The sequence below is a fragment of the Acinonyx jubatus genome, chromosome A2, assembly GCF_027475565.1.
Source record: "Acinonyx jubatus isolate Ajub_Pintada_27869175 chromosome A2, VMU_Ajub_asm_v1.0, whole genome shotgun sequence".
NCBI classification, from domain to species: domain Eukaryota; kingdom Metazoa; phylum Chordata; class Mammalia; order Carnivora; family Felidae; genus Acinonyx; species Acinonyx jubatus.
In genome coordinates, this window is record NC_069383.1 from 112,689,199 (window position 1) to 112,701,700 (window position 12,502).

Genomic DNA, 12,502 nt, shown 5'->3' on the forward strand with positions numbered 1-12,502 from the left:
TGATATACACACATCAAGTGGACGAACAGATAGTCCAGGGCTAGATACAAGATAATTAAAGTGAGGGTTTGGGGAAATCAGCCATGGGAAACTCAGAAGACACTTCACTATTTTTATCTTGTCTTTACTCAACTATGAAAAAAAAAAAAGACAAATGATGAGGTAGAAAAGAAATGGCCCCCAAACTAGGCTACATAACTGAAACCCCTCTTAAGGACTAAGAATATTACTAAACAAAGGCTCCGTTGAACAGGCTGTATTTCTCACCTGTTAGGCTGTGGTACCTAAGCCATCCCCACCACCTTCAGTCTAATCCTTGGTGTCTCCTGACTATAACAGGTTTTCCTACCACCAGGTTCTATTTTAATGTACCCTCCACAGAAACAAGGAATTCTGAAACAGAAAGCTGACCAAGTCCCTCCCTACCTAAATCAATGACTCCTAAATACTTATAGTATATGAAGTTCAAACTCCTAATTAATTCACACTACTCAGGTCCTTTAGAATCATGTCCCCATCTTCCTTTCTAGTTCCATCTTTTGTCCACAATTCTCAGGATCCAGTCACTCTGAACAATACACTGTTCCCTGAGTTGACATATACCTTCATTCCTCCCTACCTTTGTAGATACTATTTCCACTGCCTGAAACACTATTCCCAATGTCCTCTGCCTAGCAAACTCTTGTTTATCTTGCTCAAAATCTCTCATTTCCACCAAGCAGTGGTGTTATCCCCTTTTGTGTCCCTATGGCAGTCTATCTGTACATCTCTTTAAGATACCATGTATCAGGGTGCCTGGGTGGCTCAGTAGGTTAAGCATCCAACTTCGGCTCAGGTCATGGTCTTGTGGTTCATGAGTTCAAGCCCTGTGTCAGTCTCTGTGCTGACAGCTTGGAGCCTGAATCCTGCTTCAGATTCTGTGTCTCCCTCTCTCTCTGCCCTTCCCTCACTCACACTCTCTCTCTCTCAAAAATAAATATTAAAAAATTAAAAAAAAAAAGATGCCATGTATCATGCTGCACTGGGACTGTTGGCCATCAACTGTGTCCCTATCAGCCTGTGAGCTCTCAGAACAGGGGCATTAATTTACACAGTTATATGTCAGTAGCTCCTAGCACAGGTGAAGGTCTGACCTAAGTGGGTGCTCATTAATGTCTACAGAATGAATAGAGCAAATAAAGGAAGGTAGAGTCATAACTAAGACCAAGGCTTTAGAGTCAGAACAAGCTGGGTTTCAATCTCAGATGCTACCCATTTACTAGCAGTGTGGGACCTTGGGTATAATCTTTATTTCATGCTCTGAGTCTTGTCTACTTGTTTCTAAAAAGTTAATAACCAGTGTACCTACTTTGCAGGGGTTTGTAAGAATTAAATGAGATAAAGTATGCAAAACCTGGGCATAGTACCTGGTATCAAAGTAAATGTTCAATAAACAGGAGCCAACAAGAATAATAATGTATAATTACCAAAAATATAACCTCTAAAAGTGAACAGATTATAACAAGCATGACTGCAATTGTATCTCCCACTGGGTTTGTACAGAACTACATACCTGTTTTCCACTCAGTTGGTAAAAGGATAGTTTCTGTCCCCAGTCAGCTACAGCCAGGATGTCATTATGTTCCTCTCTAATCAACAGAAGACAAAAGAGGTTATGTGGGGCCATGGCCTGAGAACTGTAGCCCTAAGGGTTTAACAAACAACAGGAAAAAGAAACCCCTGGCCAGACTGTCAGATTACCAAATGTTATATAGCAATACTAAGGCCAAAAGTTGTAACATGGGCCAACCCATCAATCAGTCCAGTGGGATGAGGCAAGGTGATCCTTCTGGGATCTGTTATTTCATTGAATGCCCTACCATAGGCTGTGGTGCTGGGCCTCTGCCACAGTGAAGAAGCTAAACCCCTCATTTCAAAGCTTCCTGAGAGCAGTGCTAAGAAAGCACAAGGTTGTAGAGCCAAGAGTGCCTTTTATTTATGTACTATAAAATGTGGGGATAGGGGCGCCTCGGTGGCGCAGTCGGTTAAGCGTCCGACTTCAGCCAGGTCATGATCTCGCGGTCCGTGAGTTCGAGCCTGGAGCCTGTTTCCCATTCTGTGTCTCCCTCTCTCTCTGCCCCTCCCCCGTTCATGCTCTGTCTCTCTCTGTCCCAAAAATAAATAAAAAACGTTGAGAAAAAAATAAATAAAATAAAATAAAATAAAATAAAATAAAATAAAATAAAATAAAATGTGGGGATATGATGAAGCAAATCTATTGCAAGGAAAGGGCAATGGGTTGTCTGATGTTTTAATGGACAGAGAGGAAGTTTGCTTGCACTTCCTGAAGAGGGAAAATCAACACCTAAAGATCAGTTCTCTCACAGTTAGGGTCCTCAAACAGGTGAAATGGTTTCTGACTAGATGAATAAAATACAGTGTGCTCTCTGAAGACCAGCAATTGCCTTTGAAACTGACCACCTATCAGAATCAGTGCCTTGGGACTAGGGCCGTAGGACCAGCACACCAGAGAAACCTCTTCAGCTGAGGCTGGGGATCAAGCTACTTGGGAATCTAGTTCAAGAGACAGACATTCTCAGCCCTTGAGACCTGGTCTTACTCCACCTAATGTTGCCTCCTCTTTGTTTATTAATTTTCAAGCCCAGGGCCTGAGGTCATCTGGTAGCACCATTAGATATGCAGGCAAGGCGGGGTGCAGCCTCACTGGCAAAACATAGCCAAGGGTGGCAAACTGGCAAATATAGGCACTAATTCACAACTAAGGGAAAAAAGATGAAGATGGAGAGGGATGTTAACAGGAAGGGACCTGCAGGTGAACTCTGTAGGATTCATATGAGGTCCAAACACAGTCCAGGAACCCAGCCCATGGTGAACCTTCTTATGGAGGTCACATGTATCAACTGGATTGGTAGTTTTCAACCTCCTTTTTCCCTTTTCTTTTTTATTCCTGGAAGTGGGACAAAATCTCATGTCAAGCAATAAAAGGGGCCGATCTGACTGAAGCAAAAATAGGGACCTGAAGCCCACCCTTTGCTCCTTTCCTTGTCCCTCATCTCCCACCTCCTTCTTCCAAAGAACCCCAGATATCAAAGAGCACAGTTTGCAAAGTCCCAAGCTAGATCACTTTTGTCCAATCAGAATATCCTGGCTACCCCAGGTTTCCCCATTCCAGTATGCCAATGTTTTCCTTATAGGTAAACTTGATCAAAAAGAAGAGAGAATGCCTAGACAGCCAGGATTTGGGTGTGAGGATTGTGGGTAAGGCAAGGGCTTCCTCTCCGATACACGTCCTGTCAAATGCAAGGTAAGGTACACTATGGGAACAGGCTAAGAAAGGTGTCTAGTAATAGAGGAAGTGTTAAATGAATTATGATGCATCCACACAGCGTATCCTATGCAGGTATTAAAAATCCTCTTTTTAAAAGGACCATTAATGTTACCAGAAAGAGACTGCTTTATGATGGCTAAGTGGAAAAAAAGAGTCAGATATGATTTATTTAATCATATGAACACACTGAAAGACTGAGGGGGAAATACACTGAAATGCTAATAATGATTCCCTAAGCGGATAGGGTTTTACAAAAAAGTTGAACTTTCTCCTTTAGATTTTCAGTATTTCCTAAGTTTCCCAAAGAATCATTTTATAACATAAATTATAAGGGTGGGCTCTCCCCCTTGCTGGGGGAGCTTTCACCAACAATTCCCCCAAACCTCTTAGAAAGGGACTTCAGAGCAGTGTCTGCCTGGCAGGTCTATGCTGGGGCCTCGACCCTTCCAAGGGGGGAGGGGGGCTCTTGCTCCTCAGGACACACTCACGAGTTGTCGTCCCTGAGACTGTCGTCCTCTTCCTCTGGTTCTTCCTCCTCTGCCTCACTACCCTGACTACTGTACACTGCTGACTTCAGAGTGGAAGGGATTTCCTGAAAATATCTGTCGACCATGACTTCCTGGTCATCCTCGTTTTCTCTGTTCATCCAGAAGCTCTCCCATCGGCTGTAGATAGTAAGTGGTTGTTCACAATCATGTTGCCTAGAACTGCACTAAAGCTATAATTTCAAAACCTGTCAAGAAGCCCCTGAACCCTGCCCGGAAGAGGACAGCAACCAGGTATATTGGGCATCCTGCTTCTCATGAATTAAAAATGGTACCGTGCAGCCACAAAGTCATCTGTGGCCACAAAATCAAACAGCAGGAACTCTGGGGTAGGCTAATGGCCTTTGAAGGCATTAGATATGCATGGTACAGTCCTGGGCTGGACACAATTATTCAGGAAGAAGCATAATAATCTGGTGTAAGAAAGGCAATGGAATCAAACAACCTTGTAAATCAAGTAGGTACCACCTGTAAAATGACATTGGGCTGGTAAACAATTAAGTCCTTTACTTCAAAGGACTTTGTGGGGGTTACCAGGAATTTAATAATATTAGAGGATTATACAAATAGCACCTAAAGTTATTAGTCTACCCTTAAAGTCACATGGGCAGAAGAGGGAAAGTGTGTGTAAGGTTTGAGAAGGTAGATGCCAATTGTTTGTGGAACTATAGGCTTTGAGGACATTTCTAGACTTAATTTTTACTTTTTTTGCAAGGGCAGCAAAAAAGGCTCATGAAACAGCTATTTATTATTGGGTGGGCACATGTTCTGCCCAGAATTGAAGGGAAGAAATGAAAAAGGGAAAAGACCCAAATAAAGCCACAGCAAACAGGTGAGCTATTAATTCATAAAGAAATGGGCTTTCTGTAGCATATGCACACACAAACACACATACATACACATACACACACACACACACACACACACACACACACACACAAGCGCGCACGCACGCATGCTTTGGGCTGGCCTAGATAGTTCATCTGCTTAGCTAAAATCTCTGGGATTCATTCCAAAACTCAAGATGGGCTCTTAAAAAATTCCATTCAAATGGAATGGGTTCCAGAACAGATCAGTCAAATGGAGTGAGAAGCTTTTGAATGGAGGGACACCTTAGGAAGAGAATTCAGCCTGCTGAGAAAGCTCTTTTTCTTAATAGTATTTGTCCTAGAAGGAGGACAGCTATAAGATTACCTTGAAGGGTTCCAGCAGATGGACCATATGGGGGAGAGGGAGCCCCCTGGCCGCTCAATCTTCACTTTTTCCTCACCATTTTTGTTCCGTATGCTGATGATCCCATTGAACATTCCTAGAGCCAGGTACTGACCATCATTTGTCCAGCTGTTCATACAACCAACGAAAGGGCATGGGGAGAGGGAAAGGAACACACAGAAGGTAAAGCCAGTGAGGAAGATGCCCTGGTCAAAATATAGTCTAATGAGGCAGCAACAGAAGGGCTCATCCTGGTCTTGATATAAAAATCAGAGGACCAAACATCATGCCCCATTTATTTTTAAAAACAACAGTGAGATGTGAAGGCAGTATCACCCTTTCCTGAGCTCTCACGGTTTTCTGTACATACCTCCATGAAAGCCCTTAGCTTGTGCTTGCAACACTGAGCCAGCCTCTATTCTCCACTCACCATTTCAACCTCCTCCTACTATAAGATCACCTAAGAACAGAATCTGTGTCTTGGTGTATACCTAGCTTCTCAAATAAGTAGGTGCTTAACAGATACTGAATGAAAGAATAGCTACACTCATAATCTGCACAGACAGAATAGCTCCTATTTATAGAGTCTTTAATGCATCAGGTACTGTGTTGTTTTATACTCAGTTTGTGCACATTTCACAACAGCCCTATTGAGTATTTTTATCTCTATTTGTAAAATGAGGAACCTCCTAGGGTCACAGAGCCTATCAGTGACTAAATCTGGATTTAAATCCAGGTCTAGTATCAAAGCCTATGCTTTCTCTTAGCACACATGCTGCCTGGACAAGGACAGCCTCGCACCTCCAGAAAACCTCCACTGAGTATAGCTTTCTAGCTGAGGAAACTTATTACTAGATAATTACAGGAAGGCAACTTGTAGTTCTCTTTTGCTTGATGATCAAAGGCACAGGTCCTTCCCATCAAGGAGACAGTAAAAGAAAAGAGAAAACATAGGGGCCCAAACCAACTAGGTCACGCAAGAACTTTTCCACTGTGTGACCTAACCAGATTCTAAGAGTCTGTTTAGAAGAGGAGGGGATATAAAGCCTACCTTCAGAGCTGCCTTTAACTCACCTGCAGCAGGTGATCTTGCTACTGGATTTATGTTTGGAGACAGACTTCTGTTCAGGAGACCACAAGCCTTCAACACAAAATATATAAAGGAAGATAAGATTAGATGGAATATTACTCAGCAATAAAAAGAAACAAATCATTGATACACCTCCAGGGCTTCATGCTGTATGAAAAAGCCAATCTCAAAAAGTCATGTACTATATGCTTTCATTTTATAACATTCTCAACATGGCAAAATTCTATAGATATGGAGAACAGCTTAATGGTTACCAGATGCCAGGGATTAGGGATAATAGGAGGGGGATGGAGATAAAGGAATGTCTTTGTGGCAATGGTAATCTACACACGTGATGAAATGACAGAACTATATACACATGTTGTGCCAGGCCTCATTTCCTGGTAGAACTCTACTATCTTTGCAACTGACAGCAAATCTATAATTATTTCAAAAGAAAAAGAAAAAACAGCAAGGTAGATTCGTGAATTTCTAGACTGGTGAATTTCAGAGGCTTAACTCAAAGAAATGGCAACATCACAGTTCATAACTATTACATTACAGCCAGGGTACAATCAGCATCCAAAGTAATGAACGATGCTTCCTGAAAATCAGTTTCCTCTCTCAGGTCTCACCAACAGCACATGACCCTGTCTAGACTGTGCCTTGTCCAAGGCACACTGGCCACTTTTGGTTTACTGCCTCCTGCTAGTGGCTCAGTGCCCTACAACAGGCGTACATCTAGCAACACGAACAAGTTCTACTCTTTGCCTGAGCCATGAAGTATGATCAAGAAAATAAATCCAGGGCAATAATATACTTACATAGCAAGGTGCAACATCAAACAAGCTATTTGTTTCTCCCTCTCCCTGGTCCAGAATGCCTCCCGCAAATGTTCAACTTTTATACATCTTGTCTATGCTCCACTGAGCCTGCCTGGAGCCTCCAGCAAAGGAAACCTCTCCCTCCTGGGCCTCCCTCAGCACTATTTACCAGATCATGCCTTAGATATAATTGCATGGCCGAGGTCCAAGCCCTGGTTCCACCACTTATCAGCTGGGCAACCTCAAGTGAGTCACCAAACCACTCTAAGCCCCAGTTCTTTTTCATCAGTGGTGTGGGAATGAGAATATCTGACCTTAGGGGTGGTCATACAGCTCAAATAGGAATTCATTTTAACTCTCAGCACAGTGCCTAGCACATCACAAGCATTCAACAAATATTTTATTATTATTATTATTAATTATTATTATTATTACTTGATATTCTATTTTTACAAATTCTACCTCTCCACCTGCCCCAAACCACAAGCTCTTTGAGGGCAGGGATTCTATGTTGTCTTTTTAATCACAAAAGTAAGCACAAAGGGGCATCTGGGTGGCTCAGTTGGTTAAGCGTCCAACTCTTGATTTCACCCAAGTGACGATCTCATGATTCATGGGATCAAGTCATGTGTCGGGATTCTCTCTCTCTCTCTCTCTCTCTCTGTCCTTCCCATGTTCACATATACACCTGTATATGCTCTCTCTCCTTCAAAATAAATAAATAAACAACAAAAAAAAGTAAGCACACAGACCAGTGCCTCACATAGGGGTTAACACTTTTAATGAATGACAGTCCCTTTCCCTTTTATACAATGTGCTTTCAATTATATTCTCTCTTGAACCTCAGAACTCTGTCACTCTGGCAGTGAGGTAGACAGGTAGGATAAGGACCGTGAAACACTGAGAGGGATTACATGGTCTCTCACTCCTCAATAATGGCTGTTCTGTTGTACCCACTGTCAGCAAGGAAGACAGAACTGATGAGCTGAAAGCAAAATTGGTCTTGACAGAGATAACCTACAGGCCTCTGCTCCTTCCCTCCCTGCCTCGAGGGCCATTTCACTGGCCTCTCCTCTGTGCCAGCACCATGCCAATGCCATGAGTGGGGCCACAGTAATCTCCTCAGGGCATCCAGCCCCTCAGGAAGGACAGCTACAGCCACCAGACAAGTAATGGTGACACACTACACAAGAAGCACAGTTGAAATAGTGAAGAATTTCACACATACAAGGATGCTGGGGGACACAGAAGTGGAGACAATCACTGGTTCCTGCCAGGGGAGGTGGGAAGTTTCCCCAGAGGCAGCAGCATAACGTTATGTCTGTGCTCTCCCACCCTTCTTACCATTTCCTTCCTTGGGGCCCTTCCTGCTGTCTCCCAGATTTTGTACCAGATTCAATGTCACCATTCACTTTTTTTGGTTTCTCTACAATTTAAAGATAACTGTCAGCTTCCCCTCAGCTATTAAAGGCAGGGAAGTAGCATGAACTCTCTCAGGACAAAACCACCACATTCTGGATGGATTTCAACATTTTTTGCCCAGATTTTCAGTAACTCCAGGACAAGACATCAGGAATCAGAACTTACCAAAGTCACTAGAGGAACAAGATGCCAGTTGGTGGGTAACAGGGTTGTAGGAGACACACTGGATAGAATCATTGTGCCTAACAAGTAAACAACTATAGATTATTATGCAGCAAACCACAAATGCTTCAGTGGCAACAACTGAAGATTTTATGATGAGCCCACAGTCTCTCTGACTACACACTACAGGCTCTTATGCCAGTGATCAACAAAAAGCACAGGGATGAATTCTCCTCTGCTGGATTGCCCCTCACCCACCATTTTCCTCTCTTAAACATCACCCACCAGACTGGCCTAGTTTAAATGCAACCTCCTCCAGGACCAGCACTCTTGATACCTCTGGTTTGTGAGCTGATAAGATAATGATGTACAGTACCTAGCCTAGCACCAGGTACACAGGAAGTGCTTTATTCACAGCTGTTAATTATTGCTTTGTGGAGGCCTGGAAATACAGGACGGAGATGCAATGAAGATGTTACAGGCCAAGATCTGGAAACACGGCAAATCCTGAGACAACAGCGAAAGCTGAGTGAGTCACGTATGTCATCTCAGCCTCTATTTTATTTCTTCGCTTCTAGGTAACATTTTGCTTATAACCTCATTCATTCATTCATTCATTCATTTATTCACTCATTCAAAAGTTGTTCATTGATGTATATACCCATGTACATAACAGCATTATTCAAAATATCCAAGAAGTAGAAGCAACTCAACGTCCATCAATGACAGATGAATGGATAAACAAAATGTGCTATATCCACACACTAGAATATAATTCAGCCTTAAAAAGGAAGGGAATTCTGATACATGGATAAACTTAGTGGACTTTAGGCTAAGTGAAATAAATCAGTCACAAAATGACAAATACTATATGATTCTGCTTACATAAGGTGCCTAAAGAAGTCAAATTCATAGAGACAGAAAGTAAAATACTGATTGCCAAGGGCTGAGGGCCCAGGGAATAGCAGTTGTTTAATGGGTACGGAGTTTTAGTTTTGCAAGATGAAAAGAGCTATGGAGGTTTTATATAACAACATGAATGTACTTAATACAACTGAACTGTACACATAAAAAAACGGGTAAGATGATTAATTTATGTTATGTGTATTTCATCACAATTAAAAAGAAAAAAATCATTTGTTAAGTACTGATTATGGGCCAGACATTGCACTAAGCACCAGGAATACATGGGTAAGCAAAAATAGATGCAGTGTTTGCCTTCAATCACCAGAATAAATGTAAAACTACAACTGTGAGAAATACCAGGAAGGAGACCTGACTGAGTCTAGAGGGGCAGGAACGGCTTCACATAGAAGCAACATATGAGCCTAAGATCTGCAGAGCAAGTAGGGTTAACCTGGCGGAGGAGGAATGGGAAGAACGGGAAGAACATGAGCAAAGTCTCTGCAGAGAGGAAGCCTGGTGCACACTGACTCCAAGTTTCTGGCTGTTGAAACTGGGTGGATGTGATGCCACTCCCTGAAATGGGGGCATTAGAAGGGGACAAGTCGGACTCAGGTGGAATCTGTGGTGTCAGAGTGACTAAATTGAGCTATATGAAAACACCTAGCTCAGTGCTGGCCAGGCTAGTTGTGCTCAAATGTTCATTCATTTGTTCATTACCCAACTTTCCTATACCCACCATATACTCCTATGTATAACTTAACCTCAAATTCAATTGCAGAGAAAAAAAGTTCTTCCTTATATTATTTCTAAGGGGCTTTTGCTACAGGAGCTCAATCAGAGCCAAACCAATAATACTGCACACCTAAATGGTTACTTACGTGTATTTCAGAATGCCTTCCAATTTTGAGGTCCAGATAATAACACTTTTATCAGCCGATCCAGAAGCAAAGCGCTTGCCTAAAAGTGTTTTAAAAAGAAAACTCATATTTGTTTTAAACAGCATTTCTCAAAGAGTATTTCCTAGAAAGGAGTTTCTTAGAAAACTAGTTCTTTAAGGTTAACTAGCAAGTGTCAGCTGCTTCTCTACTTGTTTTTGTTTTTTTTTAGAGAGAGTGGGGGGGGAGAGGAGCAGAGGGAGAGAGAGAAAGAGAGAGAGAATCTTAAGGAGGCTCCACACTTAGCATGGAGCCCAACATGGGGCTCAAGCCCACGACCCTGGGATCATGACCTCAGCCAAAATCAAGAGTCAGATGCTCAACCGACATTCACCCAGGCGCCCCTCTACTTTTTTTCTTATCAGTACTGGGTGGCAGTTCAGGAAGTTTGGGTTCATATTTTACTTTTTCTGGCACTGAGTAAACAAAGATGTATTGAGGGCCTACCACATGTTAAGTATCATGTTCTATGCTAAGGATTAAGTGGTAATTAAAGCACATGTAATCCCTACCTTCACAGAGTTTAGTGTAGTGGGAAAAGTAGGCTTTGAATGAATTTAATCTAACATGAACATAATGTGCTAAGAAATGAAGTGAGTCCTAGGAAAGAGAATAACTGGGGGACGTAATTTAGATGAGGGAAAAGCTTCTCAGGAGGAGAACCTTCAGTTGAGACCTAAAGGATGAGCAAAGCTTAGCCAGGTAGAGGCAAAAGACCCATCCACATAGATAGAAAAGATATACAAAGGCCTTGAGGTAAGAAAAGCCTGGTATGTCTGAGTGGCTGAGAGGCAGCAGCATGGAATACCAAGAGCCAAGGGGGAGGTGGGTAGAGGATAGATCTCTAGCAGCTTCAAGGCCATAGTCAAGATCTTGTTCTTTAACTCAAAGAAAGGCTTTAAGCAAGAGCAACAAATGAGATTTTCATGTCCACACTACTTGGGCTTTATGAAAGAATGGACTAGGTCTCTCGGGTGGTGCCAGCTGCACGCTCCCCTGTGCCCCTCATAGCCACGCCTTGCCAAATTGAAGAAATCAAGGATTTTCTGCTCACAGCCAGATGAAAGGATGCCAAATCCATCAAGATCAAGAAAAATAAGCATGGGGCGCCTGGGTGGCTAAGTTGGTTGAGCACCCAACTTCGGCTCAGATCATGATCTCACAGTTCTTTGAGTTTGAACCCCACATCGGGCTTGTTGCTGTGTGCACAGAGCCCACTTTGGATCCTCTGCCCCTTCTCTATCAAAAACAAATAAAACATTTTTTAAAAATAGAATAAATGAAATTAAATAAAGATAAGGATAACATGAAGTTTGATGTTTGATGCAGTAGATACCTTTACACTTTCGTCATCACAGGCAGAGAGAAAGAAGAGAAACTGAAACAGTCCCTGCCCCCAGGTCTGGCACAGAAGGACCTGAAATGAACCTGGCACACTGATTTGAACTGTATTAAAGTTTTTAAAATTCTTTGAAAACATGAAAGAATGGACTAGAGAGGCAACATATAATAAGTAATTACTTATTAATTACATTGTTGCAAATTTGCAAGTAGTACTTAAGAGGTGGAGCAGAGTATCAAGGCAGCAAACAATAAGGAGTCTTCACCTACTCTGGAGAGAGGTAAGGAAGAATTAACCATGATAATTCTGAGTGAAATAAGTCAGGCAGAGAAAGATATCATATGTTTTCACTCATATGTGGATCTTGAGAAACTTAACAGAAGACCATGGGGGAAGGGAGGGGAAAAATAGTTATAAACAGAGAATGAGGGAGTCAAACCATAAAAGACTCTTAAATACAGAGAACAATCTGAGGGTTGGTGGGGGGAGTGAGGAAGAGGGGAAAATGGGTGATGGGCACTGACGGGGGCACTTGTTGGGATGAGCACTGGGTGTTGTATGTAAGTGATGAACCATGGGAATCTACCCCAAAATCCACGAGCACACTTTACACACTGTATGTTAGCCAATTTGACAATAAATTATAAAAAAAAAAAAAAAAAAAAGAATTAACCATGGGCCAGATTTTGTAACCTTTGTTAAGGATTTTTAGACTTTGTTCTTAAGGCAAATAGAAGTTGACCTGTTTTCTGAGCAA

The 12,502-nt window shown here is 42.2% G+C and overlaps 1 protein-coding gene across 13 annotated transcripts in view; it reads right to left on the minus strand.

Moving 5' to 3' along the window:
* IFT122 (intraflagellar transport 122) overlaps positions 1-12,502 on the minus strand; it is a 74,154-nt gene that overhangs the window by 49,316 nt on the left and 12,336 nt on the right. For 8 of the 13 annotated variants that reach the window (XR_008297004.1, XM_027042691.2, XM_053218915.1 and 5 more), the window contains exons 4-9: positions 10,347-10,425; positions 8,566-8,642; positions 6,160-6,226; positions 5,068-5,214; positions 3,817-3,993; positions 1,553-1,628 (exon numbers count right to left, since the gene is read on the minus strand). Coding sequence is in view for 12 of the 13 variants with exons in the window: in XM_027042691.2 (XP_026898492.2) it covers positions 1,553-1,628; positions 3,817-3,993; positions 5,068-5,214; positions 6,160-6,226; positions 8,566-8,642; positions 10,347-10,425 (623 nt within the window). In the remaining variant the exon portion in view is untranslated. Of the gene's footprint in view, positions 1-1,552; positions 1,629-3,816; positions 3,994-5,067; positions 5,215-6,159; positions 6,227-8,565; positions 8,643-8,938; positions 9,070-10,346; positions 10,426-12,502 lie in introns of those variants that run through there. The other 5 variants (XM_053218917.1, XM_027042695.2, XM_053218916.1 and 2 more) reach the window with 2 other exon arrangements.